We start from the raw sequence: 21,675 nt of genomic DNA on the forward strand, positions 1-21,675 counted from the left end.
AGCGGCCGCCAATCCTGGAATGTGGCCACCTTCCTAAAAAAGTACTTGAATCAAGAGTTGTGGCCCATCCTGGCAGCAAACTGAGACCTCTACATTCCTCTTGAAGTACTAAGTGTTTTCTCTTAAATTAAGAAATAATGGCATATTCTAGCACTTTTTCGGGAAGTGGCTGCAGTCCAAGAAAGGTGGCTGCTATGTTGCCATTTGATCATTTACCTTATATCTCTGTCCCAGGGTTTTAGTTGTGGGAATCATTAGAAAAAGACCTGACTAAAAAAGACCTGACTACGATGTTATGGAATGCTTCCATGCGCATGAGCAAGTCATCAGAGAGCCATATGTTCAAGAAGGGATTGGCTAAGGAAACCTATTATAAAAGTAACTATACTAAATGTACCCTAGTCTAACCTGGGGGACGGACCCCCCCGGTGAAGGAAACCACTTTTTACCAAAGGCTCCCCCATAGGTAACACTGCGCGTGCACGGTAGCATTTGAGGATGCCTAGCATACAACTTCTGAGATTAATTAAAGGTGAATTACAGTTAACCATAAAAAAATAACGCTAAATTCTTGATAAGCCACCAAAATACTATAGAATAAGTAGATTTCTGAGGTAATACCCCATGTGGAGCTATTATCTAGTTCTACCAGATATAGTTTTTCAACCAATAGCCCGGTGGAAGACTGAAACTGCTAACTTTCACTTTTTTACTTTAACCAAATGTGACTATGATGGGTGTGATACAAACAATTTACTGGTAGGGTAATCAGAACCTTGTAAATGAGGGTAGGTTTGTTTAAACTATCATTGTGTATTTATTGTCTTTTGTTTTAATACCAGTTCACGTTATTGAAGGTTTTTTTTCCTTGTTCTCAAGTTTCATTGATATGCTTTATCCTAATATATACATAAAGCATACTGAAATGTGCCAAAAAGTTACTGTTGTCAAGATTTAATAATAATAATAATAGCAGTGAAAAGAGAGGGCACTTGCATGAAAGGTTGCCATATTATAATGACAGCTATTATAACGAGTTGTGTGCATGTGATTGTGTAAACACTGAAGGTTTTCCTGGTTTGTCGAAGACTTGTGATGTGTGTATGCACAATAACTGTCCTTAGCCTTTAATGGCGTGCTTCCTTGAAGGAGTTGTATGCTACAGTAGCACAAAACTTGAGGCAGATGGAAATAGCTTATTCCATGTTGGTAACTTGATCGTTTCAGTGGATGAAGGATGCATATTTTCAGAAGCCCATCTAACAATCCTCCAGGGAGTACCTTTGTTTTGTCTTTAAAGGGACTGCTTACCAATTCAAAGCCCTGCCCTGAGCTTTGGACTAGCAGCAGCCCCTTAGGTACTTACCTTGGTGTTAGATTGCTTAAGTTACATCTGCATTATGTTGGCAGCTGGTTGGTTCTAGTGTTATAAAGACAGTTGCTCCTGAACAGGGATTGTCTCATCACCTCTAAAGGAGCTCTTCTTCTTCTTCTTCCTAGTTTAAACTCATTTTTATATGGGGTCGCCATTGTGAATGAGTCGCCTCCATCGATTTCTGTCCTGTGCTCGTTCTCATTTATACCTTTCAATACCACATCTTCCCCTACACAATCACACCATCTCTTTCTTGGTCTTCCCTTCTTCCTTCTACCCCGCACTTACTTCCATTTCCATTGTATGTCTTCCAACATGATGTTCCTCCCTTCGTAACAGGTGTCCATACCATCGAAGCCTTCCTTCCTGTATTTTCTTCGATATTTCAACTACCTTTGTCGATCCTCTTATATACTCATTTCTAATCCTATCTTCCCTTGTTACTACCGACATCCATCTCAACGTTCTCATTTCTGCCACATCCATCTTCTTCTCCTCTGTTTTCCTCATACTTGCTGTTTCTGTTCCATATAACATTGCTGGTCTGACCACTGCCCTATGAAATTTAACTTTCAATTCCAGAGGGACTTTCTTGTCACAGAGGACCCCTGATGCAGACCTCCAGTTATTCCATCCTGCCTGAATTCGGTGTCTCACCTCTTGGTCCATGCTTCCACTATCCTCAAATACGGACCCTAAGTACTTGAACTTCTGTACTTTCTTTATTTCTTCCCCACCCAATCTTATGCTACTTCCACTGTCCTCAGTAATACTGGAACACATATATTCGGTTTTTGATCTGCTTATTCTCATTCCTCCCTCCTCAAGTGCTGCTCTCCACCTCTCCAACCTCCCCTCCAACTCCTCCCTCCCCTCTGAACACAACACAATGTCATCCGTGTATAATATGCACCATGGCACTGCTTCTCTAACATCCCTAATCAATGATATCTCTAGTGTTTCACTTGAGGTCTTTCGCACATGGCTTTTTGCAAGTTGGGCATTTTGTCACCAAAAGGATTACTACTTAGTGAACTTGAAAATTGCCTAACTTTATCTTTGTAATTGATTATACCATACGTACTGATTTTCCAGACTGTGTATACACAACTGAAATACAAGAAGCTGTCATGGAATTGAAAATTGGGTAGTGAAAAATGTGAGTTGTTAACTACCTCTATAGAAATACTGTACAGCAGTGAAAAATTTCAGTTTTCACTGACTATAAATATTACCTAACTATTATGTAAGAGATGAGATTATGAAGGGTGTGGAGAAAAGCTTAGAAAAAGAGGAGACTGCATGTTTGCTGTATTTAGCTAAAATTTGGCAAGGATCTTGGTGAGTACTGAAGGTGTTAGGAACTTCAAATAGGAACTTCAAAACTTTATGACGACAAATGGGGATTTAAAAAATGCATGAATTTTTATACAGTAACTTAATGATTGGTACTGTTTGGTTCAGTCTAATAAGAAGTTCATTAAATAGCTCATATTACCATACACAATGATCTGTAAATTTGAAAAAAAAATAAATGATGATGATTTGAAATCGTTTAACCATCCTTTGGCAGTTAAATAAATAAATGTATGTAATGTAAATGTTCACTGTAAAGCTGGCTGTGGTGAGTATAGCATGTCCAGCTGCAGCACATAATTAGTAGTATGTACTAAAATTTCCAAAAGGTTATTTCATACTGTTTTACTGTTCACAAGTGTTTTATTCTTTAGTTAACACTAATATCAGTATACAGTACAATATAACTTAAGAGGGTTACCATTTGATATTGACATACAGGGGCATAGTTACTATTTTGAGATACGATGAATACACCAGACTTCGTTCTGATTTATATAAAAGTAATGCATTTATATCCAAGAAATTCTTGTTTTGAAAATTTTGCAATCTGTATTATACTATATATATTTGTTATTCTCGTGGTATTTTATTTTGTAACCTTCCTTTTTTTTTCAAGGTGATGGAATTGGCTGTGATGAAGTCTCAGAAGATTCAGATTTTTCTGACTTTGAATCTGATGAATTTGATGATGAAGGTGGTGTCTCTGTAAGTAATAACTTCAGTTTTTGTTATAGTCATTGTCTTTTATTAGGTCAGTCACTTGTAACCAAATAAAAACTTACTCTCTATCTTGCTTGTTGACTCTGCAAATCCATTTCTTTTGTCAGTTTGTTCAATCCTATATTGCATGTGACCTATTTTGGTGTGGAGAACACTGCATCTTAATAGAAAGTATGCATGTTAGAACCAAGCAGTATCTTGCGCAACTTTTATGTTGGTGAAAGATTGGTTGAATGGTAAACCCTTTTCCTTTATCAATTTTCATCTTTCCAGCAGCATACAGATGTAGACACATTGCCCTGGCCAAGTGCAGGTAATTTACGTAACAAAAATTCCTATCGTTGAGGTACGTACGGTTATTTGACTTCAGAATAACAGTATATGCAGCTCCCTACCAAAAGAATAAATTCATAGTGAGCAATAAATAATTGTGGAAACCATATTTCTAAAGTTCCTTGAGTAAGGTTACAAACAATTCTCTGTGGTACAGGGCTCTGTCAGCCATGTCATCTTACAGGTAATTACAGTATTAGTAATCTATTTTGGGCTCATGTATGTGGCCAGGAATCTGACATTTCTGGGTCAGGAGAACACTAACAGTCATGTTCTTTTGACAAAACTACCACTAAGGAGTAAGTCTGCATATAGAGATACGTACTGTAATTGCATTAACCAACCTGCATTTTTCATAGTTGCCAGAGGTCAGGTATAAGATTAGACCCCAAACCCTTTCACTCACCTGCTGCTAGTTAACTACAGTGCTTTGTTACCAAGCTTCAGTGACCATACCAGCTTTTGCTAACTTTATCAGATTTCTTAAATTTTCATTGAAAAAAAGTGTTCTTTGCCACAAATTTGATTTCTGTAATCCAAAAAGGGTAAAATGAAAAAAAATTGATGTGTGTAGGACAATTAAAAGACAGTACCATGGAGATTTAACAGATGTAACACCTGGAGTATTATGGTTAGCTGTTTTCTTGGCTAAAGTTGGGTGTAGCCATTTTAGCTGTTAGTATATTTATTTACTTTTGCCATGGATTTAATTTGCATCATTATGAAATGTGTTAAAAAAGATTTGATAGTACTTGTTGGCTAATTAGAATATTAATTAGAATACAGTACAGTATATTTAAAGGTAGCACTTGTAGTGTTAGAATGAATTATTTTCTTTGTTAAAGTTTTGTGTAGCCTTTTTGAGTTCTATAGTTGTATGTTTATTTACTTTGCAGGATGCTTTTCAATGCGGGTTACAACTTCCCACAAATCTTCCAGGTCATCGGGGAGAAAGAGTTCGAGAACTGGTGGCGACAGAGCTCGAGTATGTTCATGACTTAGAGCTCCTTACTGAATTGACCACTGGTGATACAGCAAGGGACAAGTACAATGTTCTTGACATGAAGGTCTTATTGGGCAACATGGCTGAGGTATGTACTTTTGGCATAAGGAAAAATGAGAGTACACTATGCTTAGTTTAAGTATGTAACACTGATTTTCTCTATCACAAGAAATGTTTCTAGTAAACATTACTTGTTGGCCTGTTGAATAATGTGGTTTATTTTTACTGTTTGTTTTTTGGTTTCTCCAGGTAATCGATGTTGCTAGGAGATTTTTACAGGAGCTAAAAGATGTAGCCCATCAGAAAGAGGAGGAGATGGTAATAGGGAAAATTTTTCTACAGTTTGTTGATGAGCTTTCTGAAGTTTATAAAGTGTACTGCTCCTCATACAATGTGGATGTATTGCCCTTGCTGAAAAAGGTACAGTATCGGTCTTTGTAGTGCTTGACGTACATTAATTAGGGTATTTGGAAGGCAAGTGACACGTGATATGCTTGATAGCTTATAAACTAAAGCAGTCTTGACCATCACTAACAATTGTTTTGAAACAGATCTTTCCACATCTTATGTGTGAAAACAATTAAATCTAAAGGTTAGACATAAAGAAATTTGTCAGAAATGAGGAAAAATGTAATGTTAAATACAATAATGAAAAATGGTATGCTTTTAATCTTGTCTCTATCATTTGATGATCTGCACAATTGCAATTGATAGTTGAACCATAGATATTTAGGTGAAGTGCCACTACCTGTACTGCTTCTGCTACTAGTAAAAGTATAATGACTATGTTCATTTATATCCTATATATAGTACTTATATTATTACTTTCTTATCATTAGAAAATAAGTTTAACTAGACCACCGAGTCAAATTTTTAGACTCATATTGCTTAATTGAAGAATTAATTTCTAAGAGGACAAATATTACTGTAATTGGAAAATCAAATAGGAATAGTGTTAACTAACCAGATTCTGTTCCTCCCTTTTTTTCTATAGTATGAAAGTGAGGAAACCACATCTGTTGCCCTAAAACTGCTTGCTGAGGAGTTGAAGCTTCATAAACAACATTTACTTGACTTGAATTATGTTCTTATCAAACCAGTCCAAAGGATTTTGAAGTAAGTGCTGTGAAGAGTGAAATGACTTTACAAGTATCAAATTGGCTGCTAATTGAGTTGAAAAATCTTTGTGAATATACTTTGTACCCATCGTATTTTTGTTTTAAGCTTTCCAATGGTATTTAAAACTAGGATCCAGAGTCTTGCTAGATAATGTTTGTATGTTTGAGTAATGTCTTAGGAGGAGCATTTTCAATGTTAATTGAACAAGTTCACTAACTACTAATGGTGCTTCAGATTTTGCTTGTCTTGATGTCCATATCATGTTAAAGTTTTTGTTAAAAGTTAATAATGATTTTGTGTAAGAATGTTGTTGTCCAGTTGAAGTAATGCGCTTCATAAAAATGAATTCCTTACTGGTCTCTTTTTGGTGGTGTTTTCAGGGAAAGTGAGTGTGGAATAGGCTTTAGTTATGCACTGGTTTGTGTCAATGAAACAAAAGAAAATTGAAATTAGACTTGTGGAAAGCCAATTAATTCTCAGCAGAGATAGAAAAAACTAGAAACTATTACTCCAATAAACTGACTTTTTAAAATCCATATATTTGTTTTTCATTCGCAGGTATCCTTTATATCTGTATGAATTAGTCCAAGCAACTCCAGAGAACCATAAAGACTTCAGTGAATTAGAGGATGCCAAGAAATCATTTCTGGTTGCTGCAAAAGATATAAATGAGTACACACGAGCTATGGATTTAGGTCAGTGGTAATCCTAAATAGTAGTACTTTTCTTTTCATGGCTTTGCAAAAATTTATAGTTTGGAAAGTATCCCTATAAAAAGATGAGTATTTCTGTATATTATATTAAGATCATTTTTATATTTGTAATTTTTATAATCATATACTATTGTACACAGAAACTGATGTGGTGCTACTATAACCCAGTACGTACTACTATTGTGGGTTCACTGAGCATTACTGCTCACTGTCATTTGTGCAACATATACTGTCCTAGGAATTAGAACTACCTTTTCCTCCTTTTAACAAAATCCAGTGTTCAGCCTTGGCTTTTGAGGTCGCTTAGGTAACCCATACACTCATATGTGAGCATCTCCTAGGGATGCTATGCTCAGGTGACTAAGCTCTCTCATTTTTTTATTATCTGAAATAGCAACAAATTATGTGAATTATGCTTCATTTATGCAGTTCATTCAACTTCGTCTTGACATCTTCAATGCTAATGCAGATCCTTTAAGACTCGTATAAGCTTTTACAACAAAGCTAGTTTTATACAAACCCATCAGTCATAAAATAGGCTTAAACTTTGCAGAATGCTTCCAGGAACACACAAAGAAGCATTCAAAAGAATATGACTGTAGCAATTTGGGAGAACAGACTTGACTTCTATAAGAAGGGTGCTGCAAATGGTGTCCTCCAAGGATAGCATGAAAATGAAGCTGGTCTTATCATCCATACCAACGCATGTATGTAGAGGCATACTGGTTATTGCCCCAAAACAAAATACATTGTACTGTATTAAACATGCAAAATCACATACGTACTAGGCTCAGAAATCAAGGAGAACCAAAGGTGACTGATACCTGTGATTCTGTGGAAAGGTGTACACAAAATATGAATGGCCTAAGCAAACATCACTATGAAAACAATGAACCTGGCTTAGGACAAAGCACAGGAGTGGCATAAACTTGAACAGGAAATGAGAAAAGAAACTAGGATGACAGTATTTGCAAGATTAACCGAGGAAAAACTTAGAGAAAAATGAAACAGAACTTTAATAGGATACTCCAAGCAATGATAGGGCAGTGTGTCAGTTGAAGGCTGAAAGTAAAAAAGAAAAGAAAAAAAAAAATCACTAAATACTGGTAGTATGTCTTACACAAGCTGAAAATGAAATATAAAAGAAGTGGAAATTTAAATCTATCTGTGGTATAGCACTACAGTAAACCCCTGTATTCATTGGGGATGCGTCCCAGACACCTCCCTCCCCACGAATGGCTAAAATCTGCAAATACTTAGAACCCTTCTTAAAATGCTTATAACTGCCTATTTTGAGAGTTCAGATGCAAGAAAAACCCTCAAATAATACTTATAACTGAATATTATAATAGTTTTATCACAATAAGTGCATTTATTCATGAAAAGGACAGGGAAATACAGTAATTTCTGAATATTTCTTAATGAAAAATAATATGAATAGGCAAATTTCCCTCAAATACTAATGGGCAGATAAGGTCCAAAGAGAAATCTACGAATAGGTGAGTCCATAAATCTCAAGAATGCGAATACGGGGTTGTCGACTGTAAATATAATCACTACCATGGCACACAAAAGAAAGAATATTAGTAGAGTATCTGCAAGTATTCGTTACTTGGCTAAGCATGCCAACTGGCAACATTTTGCTGAAGATTCTTTGCTTTATGCATTTTGATGTGTTCTGCAGAATTTAAAGCTATTTTTTTATTAATGGATTGTATTTGCAAATTATTTTTTAAGACAAAATTTAGTTTTTGTACATTCAACTTCCCTGTCAGATATATACTTAGCTATAGACTCCGTCGTCCATAGCTAAGTATATATCTGCCAGGTAAGTACAGTATGTACAAAACTTTATTGTTACATAACAATATCATTTTTCATAAATAGAATTATCCTAATACATTATAACATCAAAGGATTTCTCACTGATAAGCAAGAGACCAAAGCCAAAGACTAGTAGTACTAAATATTTTTTTTATGAATTAAAATTTATACACGCCGATTATCAAAAAGCAAGAAATGGACTGTGATGGAGTAGGGTAATAGTTTTGTAATGACTGAAGTTAAGGTATTATGAGACTTAACTTAGTAGTAGAACCAAACTTCTCCTATTGAAATATTTTTATTACATATCTGCATATCAGAGATACCAGCTACTGTTGCTATTTGGGGCCTGATGCTCTGTCCATACATACATACAGTGGTGACTGCTGCAATCTGTCATAATTTCAGGATTGTAATATCCAGGCCAATTTCAGATCACAAAATAAGCTAATTATAGGTAGTTTGGGGTGAAACAATCAGTTTTCCTTCGACGACATTATTGGTATTTGACTGTGTAGTTACCATGCATCTTAGCGTGCAGGGAGCTCTAGATTGTTGCCTATATTTTCGTAGTCATTCTTTTTTCATTTTGTAAAAATTTCCTATCTGTGTATATTGCAATTCTCAGAAATTAAGAGATGCACTATAACTTTCAGTGCATAAATATCGTGAAGTTGATCATTCTGTTCATGGGAAGATGCGCCGTATTAATCTACAGTCCATAGCTAGAAAGTCTGCCCGGGTGACAAGAAAACTATCTCAGAGGTTTGGCATGCCTCATCAAGTGAAGGTGTGTGTTTATATAGCTTTGCTCCCTAAGTAAGAGTACATATTGTAAAAAGAGGCATGAAAATGCTGAATTTAATTATTTTACATTGAAAGTTATGCATTATAAGTTTCTTAATCCTAAGAAGTTCCAATAATGTTAGCTGAAATTATATAAATCCAATAATTTAGATTCTGGTGAAATCAAATGACCTTATTGTAAAATTTTTTTCTTCAGAACTCTAGTAATTTATCATTTTAACTTTTGATTTTGTTTACATTTTGTAATACTGTACTGAATAAAGTAAGTGTTCAGCTTCAAAATAATTCCATGACTAGCATTGTATTTTGAAAAGCAGAATATCAAAGAAGTAAGTTGAAAGGGGCTCTCATATAGTTTTAACTTACCAACATACACTTTCTCATAACCATTAACCTTATTTTTAGACAATGCATTCAGAAGTGAAAGAACTAGGAATCAAGTTTCGCAATGTCCAAAAAGCAACAGAAATTTTGGTGAGGAACGTAACATCTTTGGTGGAAGCAGTGAGAAATAGACATTCTTCAGAGCTTGTCATTGCTGAATTGTTAGGGGACATATTTCCAGAAGCTGCAGAAGTTCTTAAAGTCAAAGCAGCTGTTATGGAATCATGCAATAGAGTTTTACAGCTGTTTGTAAGTAACTTTTTGATTTCCTAATGCATCCTCATTGTTTTTCTAAACATAGTTAGTACTGATTAGTAGTGATGACCAGTTTGATTTTCTTTTGGAAGTTTTGATATTTATATGTATTTATGTATACTATATTATATATATATATATATATATATAATATATATGATTACAGTCGAACCCCAGGATTTGCGGGAGACAGGGGCCACACGCCCCCATGAATAGCTAAAATCCATAAATACTTGACACCCCTCTAAAAATGCCTATAACTGTGTATTATAAAAGTTTTATCATAAAAAATGTATTTACTCACAAAAATATGAAAATTCAATAATTATTGAATATTTTTGTCTGAAAAATTCATTCCACAGAAAAAAATCTGCGAATCGGTGAAGTCTTGAATCCTGAACCATGAATAGGTGGGGGTCCACTGTACTATTACATAGAATAAGATACATAGAATAAGGTGATAAACAATCATGAGCATTCTTACTTGGGAAGGTAGTAAATTACCAAAAGTATGTAGTAATTGAAGTCACCAATAAAGTATAACTGTTGGCCAGTAGATTGTGATGAGTTCAGAATTATTAAAAGTCCGCTTACTTTTATTTATGCGTAAGCTTGTGTTCACAGTAGATGAACTATTCTGAGAAACTTTTTGAAAATGCCTAAATGACTGGTTTTGATAGAAGAAGAAAGTCCTGGGTACTAAGTAAAGCACACAAATATACTTATCCATTCTGTTACTAGTTTTGCAATGATGGCAGTGTAGCTTCTTGAGTAATCCAAATGGAATCCAAGCCCATAGCAACTTGCCACCAGACAATCTATCCTGATGATACACTTCAAAAGGTAAACTGAACAGTGGCATTAGAAAAAATTAAAGACAAACAGATGAATAGTCAAAGTAATATTGGGTATAGCTGTGGGGTGTGAGAGCAAGTGATGCCGGTCCCTAATCATTTTGGCCACTATAGAATTAAAGTAAGTTGAGTTATGCTGGGTTAGGTTGAATTACCATAGTTTGAGGTCTGGTTCAGCTGAAATGACACGAGACTGATGTGACTGGAGTCCGTGGGAACCATAGTACATGATACAATTTCCTTTTAGAAAAGTGTCAGTCTTTATAGCAATTCTAGATTTACTCTTCATCTTGGGTGTCTTCATTTTGTAACAGTCTTTTCTTAGTGTTTTGAATTTTTTTCTTGAAAGGGTAGTACTTTTCACTTTATAGGTTTAAATCAAATGTTGCTTGTGTAGTTAAGTACCCCACCTTTATTTTTACCATAAATATCATTTACTTATATTTTACCATATATTAACAGATATTGTTTCAGCCACATTTTAAAATTGTTTACTGAAACTCATGATTGATATTTCTAGACTTGTAATTTTGTCTAAAGGATTTGTTCATAAATGAGAGGTAAAAATTGTACCAAGTAAGTTGTAGTTTGGTAGCAAGTGCTTGATAGCAGCACAGTTTAGTAGCAAGAGACTGAAGTGAATGAATAAAAGTAAAATTCAGAAAGTAGTGAAGTTGAGATTACTAGCATGATTGCAAAATTCATAAGTAAGTATAGAACAGCATTTGGGGATTACATGAGTAAGAGACCAAGGCTTATGTGAGTTGCTGATTTATTTTTAAGCTGCAGAAGACCCTAGAGTAAGACTAGAAGTTTGTAGTGGTGAATTGCAAACAGAATGCAGCTGCTAACCTAGAAGTTAGGTGTAGGGACTCATAATCCTGATAGACCATGTGTCTGGAAGAAGATTAAAAAATGAATAAGGGACTGTTAGCAACATGTAGGAGATAAAAACGAATGCATCTCCACTTGCAGGTGAAACTTATTCCACTGAGATAGTGGTTCCAATGAGTAACTCACTTTATATGCTGTTATATGCATACTTGTGACAGACTAGAGACTTATGTGACAAGGTCAGATAGGTATGGGGCAATGCCTGAGGCAAATATGTTGACTTGCTTAAAACATTGCTTCAGGTCTTATTGTCACAGACACCAACTCCAAGTCCACATAATGATTCAGTGTTTTACAGGCCTGTAAGCAAAGAGCACTTCCTACTTGCAAATGCTTTTTCTACCATGCTTTATTGCTAAGTAATTTTAAATGGAAGCAGAGGTGAATGATCTATTTTGTCTGGGAGCCATAATTGTGCATTTGGGAAATTTGAAGATTGTAAGTGTGGGAACAAAATGATTGACAAAGTTGTGATCATACAGTTAGTATATGAAATTTTTTTTCATGAAGCCCTAGATCACAATAGCTGTTGACTGGTGTAGGAATCTTTATTAAAAAAAACAGTATCATTTTGTAGGTTTTGGTGATGATGTTAACCAGTTTTCTAGAATCAGCAATGCCTTTTAGCACAGTATTGTCAGTCTGGGAATTTGAAAGGGGTAATGGGAAATACAGGGCAAATTTTGGCAAGCGCCTTAAACTTAGAGGACTAACTGGCTTGCACTTCTATTAACAGGACAATGAAGTACAACTAAGGGTATTGCATCCTGCTCGTCAAATCTTAATTCTTTGTGAAGGGCCATCAAATATTATACAGAAAACAAGAAACATAATGGTTGATTATGATATGGCGCAGCTTAAGCTTCAGGCAGCTCTGGAACCTTCCAGAATTGCTATGGTAAGGTGATTTTTTCAATCACAAAACTGATATTTGAGTTACTGTCACTATTTCCATCTGTGTAAAATTTGGTGCCAGCTGCATCATTTCCTGATTAGCCTTTGATAAGGTAATCACTCTCTTTAGACTTTTTAGTCATGTTTCATGTCAGCAGCATTTGGTTAGCCATGTATAGTCTTTAATTTTTATTATACTGACCATATATGTTAAGATGTTTTCATACATAAACTTTTATTTCAGGTAATTGAAGAGTCTGCTGGAATTCGAAGTAATTATGAAGCTCTTACTAAGCAGTTGGTGGCTGAGCTGCCAGTGTTTATTGATCATTGTGTTGCAGTTTTGACATTGTGTACCCAATCCCTAATCAGTGCTCACATGTACTTACAGGGGCATCTTGCAAAGCTTTATTTGCAGTTAACTCAGGTAATAGATAACATAGTGTGTACTTTTATCAGTTTTGCATTTGATGTAAAGTGAAAATCTCAGTAGATATATGTAATATATCATAATTATGTTTCTAAATTTGGAATTTTTATAGGAAATAAAAATAATGCAAGGATTATTTATAGTATACAGTAGACCCCCTTGTATTCACAGGGGCTGTCCAGTCAAGCAAATGATCATCATATTTTAAACAGAGAATAGAGTTTTACTTTTTTATACATGCGACTTACCAGGCAGATATATACTTAGCTATAGACTCCGTCGTCCCGACAGAATTCAAAACTCGCGGCACACGCTACCGGTAGGTCAGGTGATCTACCATTCCCGCCGCTGGGTGGCGGAATCCCAACCATTCCCGTTTTCTGAGCCAGATTTTCTCTGTCGCTGAGGCCGGCAACAACTGTTGTTTGGTCTCTCCTGATTGGAATTCTGCTCATTTGCCGAGAATTGGTTGGACTCATTTGGTGAAGTACTCTTGTTTATTCTCGGATTGGCATACGCTTATTTTGGACTGGATTAGGACTTGGATTTGGTTTTTTCTATTAAGATGGCTGAAGTTAAAGTAACACCTAAGTTTAGGGTTTGTGCAAGGGAAGAATGCAGAACTAGGTTGTTTAAAGCAGAGGTAGATCCTCATACGCTTTGTATAAATGTAGAGGGTCTGAATGTGCGTTTGATAGAACTTGTGCTGAATGTGAAGGGCTTTCGGAGCAAGGATGGAAGGATTTAGCTTCTTATATTAAGAAAAGAGAGAAGGATAGAGCTAGGAAAGCGTCAGCTAGAAGCTCGAGTAGATCTTGTTCTTTTGAGCCTGAATCAGAAATTAACAAACTAGATGATGTTTCTCCCCATACCTCAGCCCCTTCTCCCTGTGTTGAATCTAAGGATTCATTTTCAGAAATGGAAAAAATGAGATCCTCGATCAGGGAGCTTCAGGAGCAGCTTAAAGCTATGGAAACACAAGGTAAGAGTGTCAGTGAATACAGTGACCCCAGTGCAGTGGAGGGGGCGTCTGATCGGCTCCGCATTGCTCCTAGGCCTAGACCGCTTCCAAACTCCAGGACCAGGGGAGGAGGAATGTCAAAAGCCGCAGGGAGGATGTGGAGCATCCCCAACGATCAGGCGTCCCCTTCGGCAGACCCTGAAGTAACGACCCAGGCTGCCTTGGATAGCCGTAGAAAAGGCATCCTGGAAGAGTGTTTTTCTGCGTCTGACTCCTCCTCGTCCAGGCGTGGATGGAGCTCTGCTTCGAAGTCTCGTCCTCTGAAGAGATCGTGGGTAGCGCCGAAAGGAGACGCTTTTGATTCAAGCCCAGAGCGATTTCCAGAGGATTTCCTTCGACTAGCAAGAGCGAGAGAAGACCGTCTCCAGCCGCCTCAAGATCCGACAAAGCTTTTCCTGCTTAATCTACAGGAGCAAATATCCTCCTTGGTAGGCGCTCTACATAAGGATTCGTCTCGAAGGAAAGACTCCTCCCTTCCAGTGAAGAGATCAAAATTTTCTTCTCCTGGTAGGAGAGAAGTTTCTCACTCTAGCAGGCGCTCGTCTCCGGAGAGACTTCTCGTTCTCCCTTTAAAACGTCCTCTCCTATCTATAGGAAGAAAGTTATTCCCAGCGGTAGCCGCTCGCAGAGCAAGCGGTCAGCTACGTCTCTTAGGAGAAGTCAGGAGTCGGACTCCTCTTCTGAGGATCAGGATAGGCGTCAAGAGCCTAAGAAGCAGGAGCTTGTTAGAAACATAGAGTTGACAGAGCCTAGTAGGCGCCAAGAATATTACAGGCGTATAGAGCCTAACAGACGCCAGGAGTCTTGTGAGAGGCGTCAAGAGCCTACAAGGAGTCACGACAAGCGCCAGGAGTCAAGCAGGCGCCAGGAATCAAGCAGCTTCAGGAGTCGAGCAGGCGTCAGGAGTCGGGTAGGCGACCAGGAGTCTAACAGACGCCAGGAGTCGAGCAGGCGTCAGGAGTCGAGTAGGCGCCAGGCTCCTTGTACGAGCTTAGGTCAGAGTAAGACCCCTTCGCACTTTATGAGTTCTTCGGAGAGTAGGAGCCCTTCACCTGGTAGGAAACAGGTGCCTGAGAGAAGATCTCGTGCGTTTAAGAACTCTATTGCGCCTTGTAGTAGCAAGGATTTGTCACACGGACGACATTCTTCTTCATTTGACAGAAGTCCCTCGACAACTAAGAACCGCTCTTCTCTCCGAAAGGATCCCCGACAGCCGGAGACTTAGAAGAAGTCTCGGATGAAGAATTACCTGTGGATGTAGTAGTCTCTGATTATAAGAGATTGTCCTTGTTGTTGTTGCAGGAGTTCGGAGATAAGCTTCAACCAAGCGGATCCGCCCTCTCCAGGATCTTTGCTATCGAGCACGAAGTCTCCAAAAGCATCCTCATTTGTAAAAATGCGTCCAGCCCTTAGTATGAAAAAAGCGTTCAAAGGATTTGGAGAATGGCTTAAGAATAAAAGAGAGGCGGGCAAGACTGTTTTTTCATGCCCTCCTTCAAAGTTGACGGGTAAACCTGGAAGATGGTACGATACACAGGAACCTATGGCTTAGGACTGCCTTCATCGGCAGACGCAGATTACGCTTCCTTAGTAGATTCTTCAAGGAGGCGCGCTCTACTATCAGCAAAAGCTACTTGGGGGATGTGTGAACTGGACCATCTACTAAAGGGACTCTTTAGGACGCTCGAAGTATTCAATTTTATGGACTGGGCTTTGGGAGCCCTTGCGAAGAGAGCCCAAGATCCCGAATTTGTCACGATGGAAGAATTATCGAGTGTGTTATCGTGTCTGGACAGAGCGGTGATGGACGGTTTCGGTGGAAGTGGCTGCTCTTTTTGGATCGGGAGTTTTGAAAAAGAGAGCAGTGTATGGGTCTTTCCTGTCCAAGTCAGTATCTCCTCTATCAGAGGTCGGCCTTGCTATATTCGCCACTTTCGAACCACCTTTTCCCACAGGACACGGTGAGGGATGTAGCAAAATCATTAGCTGGAAAAGCCACACAGGATTTACTGACACAGTCAGCAAAGAGGTTCAAGCCTGCGGTTCCTTTTCAAAAGAAGGATAAAGCACCTCTTCAGCAGCCCTTTCGAGGAGCCTCTTCCTCCTCAAGAACCCCTTTTAGAGGTAGAAGACCGGATACCAGAGGAAGACCTTCCAGGAGACCTGCGGGGAAGGCAAAATGAAGAAGAAGTCCTCCAGATAGCGGTAGGACGCCAGACTGTCGAACTTTGCCAGAGTCTGGGCGAAGAGAGGGGCGGACAGCTGGACCCTCTCGATCCTCGAGAGAGGATACCTCATCCCCTTCAGGGAATATCCTCCCTTAACAAGAACTCCAAGGGAGTTAACAGCGAGATACAACGATCCTGTCAAGAGTCAAGCTCTCCTGCAAGCAGTAGAACTTATGTTGCAGAAAAGGGCAATAGAACCGGTTCAAGATCTCCATTCACCAGGTTTCTACAACCGTCTATTCCTGGTACCAAAAGCCTCGGGCGGGTGGAGGCCGGTTTTGGACGTAAGTGCGCTGAACGTCTTTGTGATCAAGAAGAAGTTCTCGATGGAGACCTCTTCCTCTGTACTTTCTGCTCTTCGTCCAGGGGACTGGATGGTATCCCTGGACCTTCAAGATGCATATTTCCATGTGCCAATTCATCCGGCATCAAGGAAATACCTAAGATTCATGTCACAGGGAAGAGTGTTTCAATTTCGAGCGCTTTGCTTCGGACTTTCGACGGCCCCGCAAGTCTTCACGGGTATCCTAAGGAATGTGGCTCATTGGCTACATTTAGAGGGGATCAGAATCTCGATGTATTTGGACGACTGGCTAATACGAGCAAAGTCGAAGCAACAGTGTCTGGAGGACCTTTCGGTAACATTAAAGATGACGCAGTCATTGGGACTCCTAGTCAACCTCGAGAAGTCCCAGCTGGATCCCCAGCAGAACAGTTTATCTGGGGATTCGGATGGATTCTCGGGGTTTTCTAGCGTCTCCGTCAACAGAGAGAATAGAGCGCTGCTTACAAAGGTGTCAGGATTTCTAGGAAAGAACATTGTTCCGCGAGGGAGTGGATGAGTTTGCTGGGAACCATTTCCTCGTTGGAGCAGTTCGTTTCCCTAGGGAGACTGCACCTAAGACCCCTTCAGTATTATCTGAAGGAGAACTGGGATCAAAGTTCCCAGGACCTCGAAGAGTCATTCAGGATAACGGACAAGGTCAAACAAGATCTTCGGTGGTGGTTAGACCCGAAGAAACTCGGTCAAGGAATATCCTTGCACATAAAGAGCCCTCTCCGAGCGTTGTTTGCAGACGCATCGGACGTAGGGTGGGGAGCAACGTTGGATTCGCAAGAAGTGCGGGAACCTGGGAAGGAGCTCAGGTGTCCTGGCACATAAACAAAAAGGAACTGAAAGCCATTCACCTAGCTCTCTTGCACTTTCAAGAACAGATGTTTAGGATCGATCATTCAGGTCAATTCAGAGACAACACGACAGCCCTAGCATATATCAGGAAGCAAGGGGGAACTCATTCATTCTCCCTTTACGAGACAGCGAGGGAGTTGTTGCTTTGGGCGCAAGAGAAGCAGATCTATCTTCTAACGAGATTTATTCAGGGAGAGAGAAATGTTCGAGCGGATCTGCTAAGCAGAAGAGACCAAGTGCTCCCCACCGAATGGACTCTCCACCCTCAAGTGTGCGATCAGTTATGGGGGTTATGGGGAAGGCCGAACGTAGACTTGTTCGCAACCAACTGGAACAAGAGGTTGGAGAATTATTGCTCCCCCATCGCGGATCCAAGAGCAATAGCGATAGACGGTCTCCTCATGGATTGGAAGGGAATAGACGGGTACGCTTTTCCCCCCTTCAAACTGGTAGGGGAAGTAATAAGAAAGTTTGCCTCCTCAGAGGGAACGAAATTAACTTTGATCGCTCCCTTTTGGCCAGCCCTAGATTGGGTGACAGAGTTGCTGGAGTGGATAGTGGATCTTCCCAGATCGCTCCCACTAAGGAGCGATCTTCTCAAACAACCCCACTTCGACAGGTATCACAAAAACCTCCCCGCTCTAAGTCTGACTGCCTTCAGACTATCGAAGGACTCGTTAGAGCGAGGGGGTTTTCTCGCGAAGCTTCAAAAGCAATCGCAAGAGCCAGGAGACCATTCACATTACGGGTGTACCAGTCGAAGTGTAAGTGTTTAGAAGATGGTGCAGGACGCATGGGCTATCCTCTTCCAGTACCTCTATAACCGACATTGCAAATTTTCTTCTTTACCTTAGAAGAAAGTGTGGCCTAGCGGTATCTACGATCAAGGGGTATAGAAGTATGCTGGCCTCGGTGTTTAGGACATAGGGGTCTGGAGGTGTCGGACAATAAGGATCTACATGACCTTATTAGGTCTTTCGAGACCTCAAAAAGTCAGAATAATAAAAATCCCAGTTGGAACTTGGATATAGTGCTGCATTATTTGATGTCTGAAAGATTCGTACCTTCCAATAATTCTTCGTTTAGGGATTGGACGAGGAAATCTCTATTCCTGTTCGCCTTAGCCACGGCAAAAAGGGTGAGTGAACTTCAAGCGTTAGAGGGCAGAGTGGGGTTTAAGAAGGAGGCTGCAATTTGCTCTTTTAAGCCTCTCTTCTTAGCCAAGAACGAAAACCCATCAAAACCGTGGCCTAGAAGCTTCGAAGTGAAGGCACTCTCTTCTCTTACGGGGGAAGAAAAGGAGAAGACCCTTTGTCCAGTAAGAGCGCTAAAATTTTATTTACAAAGAAAGTCTCTTTTGGAGGTACGCAGGAAAGTCTTTGGTGTTCGGTCAAGGATCCTACAAGACCAATATCAAAAACGCCCTTACGTTTTTCATTAAAAGACGTTATTAAGGAAGCGCATCTTAAATGTGGTGAAGAACAATTTAAACTCCTCAGGGTGAAAGCACACGAAGTGAGGGCCATAGCAACCTCAATGGCTTTTCATAAAACGTGGTCCCTTCAAAATCTAATTGAATCCACGTATTGGAAGTGTAACTCAGTGTTCGCCTCTCACTATCTAAAGGATGTGAGAGTTACTTATGAGAAGTGCTTTTCACTGGGAGCATATTGTCTCCGCGGATTTAGTGCTGGGAGGAGGAGCTGAGGTTAATCCTAATTAGTTAGGTTATGTAAATTTAACATTATGGTGTTTGGTTTTTATGGTTGACTGAAAGAGGGTATAGGAAGAACCCTTTTCAGTTCTTAGATTTAACATGGTTAGGAAGGTCAGGTGGTTGGGATTACTTTTGGTCTCCTCGTTATGCATTATGTAAAGCAAATAAGCTCTGTCATGTAAGAGGGCTAGCCCCCATTGATAAGATACAGGTCAGGCTCTGCCATGTAAGCGGGTAAGCCCCATTGGTACGATCCATGCAGGTTCTGTCGCGTAAGCGGGCTAGCCCCCATTGACATGATCCAGAATGGCTGTTCGGTCATAGGTGGTTTACCTCACTGAAGCTCTTGAGGCAGGCAGACTAATGATATTGTTAAGATACAATAAAGTTTTATACATACTTACCTGGCAGATATATACGATTAAGGGCCCACCCAGCCTCCCCTCAGGAGACAGGTGTAAGAGAAAAATCTGGCTCAGAAAACGGGAATGGTTGGGATTCTGCCACCCAGCGGCGGGAATGGTAGATCACCTGACCTACCGGTAGCGTGTGCCGCGAGTTTTGAATTCTGTCGGGACGACGGAGTCTATAGCTAAGTATATATCTGCCAGGTAAGTATGTATAAAACTTTATTGTATCTTAACAATATCATTTTTCTGAATACCATGACTGGGTTAATGTAAATGATAAGTTTATAGTAAAAAAGTAAATGATTGATTTTTTGTTTAAAACATTTATGTTTTGTACAAGTAACTTACCCAGCAGATATATACTTAGCTATAGACTCGGTCGTCCCGACAGAATTTCAAAACTCGCGGCACACGCGACAGGTAGGTCAGGTGATCCACCATTCCCGCCGCTGGGTGGCGGGGTCTGGAACTATTCCCGTTTTCTAAGCCATAATTTCTCTGTCGGTTGAACGGACAACACCTATTGTTCGTTCCTCCATCTTGGATTTCAACTCGTTTGCCGAGAATTTGGATGGTTTTTTTGGTGACGTATTCTGTTTTTTCTCTGGCTTGGCATACGCTTATTGTGGACTGTTTTTCGACTTTGGTTTTGACTACTCTTTCACGATGTCTGACGCTAAGGCTTCACCTATGTTTAGAGTTTGCAGTAGGGAAGACTGTAAAGGTTAGGCTACCTTAATCGGCATTTTGGATCCGCATAGTATTTGCGCTAAATGCAGGGAGAATGAATGTTCTTTTATTAACACCTGTGTGGAATGCGAGAACCTTACGGAGCTTGAATGGAAGGAATTATCATCATATGTTAGGAAGCTTGAGAGAGATAGAGTGAGAAGGCTTCAGCTAGGTCATCTAGTAAGATCTTGCTCCTTAGAACAAGAAATTAACTCTCCATCTAACAATTTTCCCTTAGCCTCAGCTGCTTCTCCCTGTTCTGAATCCAAAGATTCTTCGTCAGAGAGGGAAAATGTAAAAGCTTCAATTAAGAAACTTCAAGCTCAGCTACGAGCTCTAAACCAAGGTAAGAGTGGTGATAGTGACTTGTGCAGTGTCCCCAGTGCAGTGGAGGGGGCGTCTGACCGGTTCCTCATTGCTCCTAGGCCTAGACCTCTTCCAAACTCCCAGGACCAGGGGAGGAGGAATGTCGAAAGCCGCAGGGAGGATGCAGAACATCCCCAACGGTCAGGCGTCCCTTCGGCAGATCCTGTTGTTAAGTCCCAGGCTGCCTCGGATTGCCGCAGAAAAGGCGTCCTAAAGGAGTGTTTTTCGGCCTCAGACTCTTCCTCTCCTAAACAAGGATGGAGTTCGGCCTCCCGTTCGCGCCCTTTGAAGAGAGCCTGGAAGGCGCCTAAAGGAGACGCGGCTGACTCCAGCCCAGAGCGTTTTCCCGAGGATTGGCCTTCGGGACCTAAGAAGACTAGACAAGAAGAGCCTGCTCTTCAGGATCCGACCAAGATGTTTTTGGTTAATCTGCAAGAGCAGTTAGCTTCGCTCGTAGGCTCTTTTGCTAAGGACTCTACAAGGAGGAAGGATGTCTCGCTCCCTGTTAAGAGTTCCGCTAAGCGTCCTTCTTCGTATAGGAAAGAACTCTCACGATCTCCAGGGCGTTTATCGCCTTCGTCGAGAGACTCGTCGGATAGGAGTTGTTCTCCTGAGAGAAGAGCCCTTTCGCCCTATAGGCTGTCTTCCCCGAAGCGCCCTCTTAGACACAGCGAATCGAGCAGAAGTCTCGATCGGTTTAGGTGCAAGGAACCGGAAAACCGATTTAGGTATCAGGATCCCTTGGATCTTCAGGACCAGGAGCCAGACAGGCGCAGAGAGGCAGCAAGACGCAAGAAAGGGCGTCAAGAGCCTCTTAGAACGCAGGATTCAGGACGTCAGGATTCGGCTAGAAGGCAGGAATCAGGACGCTATGAGCCAGGACGCCATGAGTCAGGGCGCCAGGAGTCAGGGCGCCAGGAGTCAGGGCGCCAGGAGTCAGGGCGTCAGGAGTCAGGGCGCCAGGAGTTAGGACGCCAGAAAACAGGACGCCAGAGTACGTTAGGCGTCAAGTGTTAGGGTGCCAAGAGCCTGTTAAGCGTCAGGAATC

The 21,675-nt window shown here is 40.2% G+C and overlaps 2 protein-coding genes across 4 annotated transcripts in view; both read left to right on the forward strand.

Moving 5' to 3' along the window:
* LOC135222732 (uncharacterized) overlaps positions 1-21,675 on the forward strand; it is a 377,836-nt gene that overhangs the window by 36,017 nt on the left and 320,144 nt on the right. The gene's annotated exons all lie outside the window — the stretch shown is intronic.
* The window catches only part of LOC135222730 (dynamin-binding protein-like), a 70,318-nt gene that overhangs the window by 7,447 nt on the left and 41,196 nt on the right, over positions 1-21,675 (forward strand). For all 3 annotated transcript variants that reach the window (XM_064260943.1, XM_064260942.1, XM_064260944.1), the window contains exons 2-10: positions 3,351-3,439; positions 4,684-4,878; positions 5,040-5,210; positions 5,785-5,906; positions 6,468-6,604; positions 9,103-9,236; positions 9,659-9,886; positions 12,377-12,538; positions 12,779-12,961. In XM_064260943.1, the coding sequence (XP_064117013.1) occupies positions 3,351-3,439; positions 4,684-4,878; positions 5,040-5,210; positions 5,785-5,906; positions 6,468-6,604; positions 9,103-9,236; positions 9,659-9,886; positions 12,377-12,538; positions 12,779-12,961 (1,421 nt within the window). The remainder of the gene's footprint in view (positions 1-3,350; positions 3,440-4,683; positions 4,879-5,039; positions 5,211-5,784; positions 5,907-6,467; positions 6,605-9,102; positions 9,237-9,658; positions 9,887-12,376; positions 12,539-12,778; positions 12,962-21,675) is intronic.

Source organism: Macrobrachium nipponense, chromosome 8 (assembly GCF_015104395.2).
Source record: "Macrobrachium nipponense isolate FS-2020 chromosome 8, ASM1510439v2, whole genome shotgun sequence".
NCBI lineage: Eukaryota > Metazoa > Arthropoda > Malacostraca > Decapoda > Palaemonidae > Macrobrachium > Macrobrachium nipponense.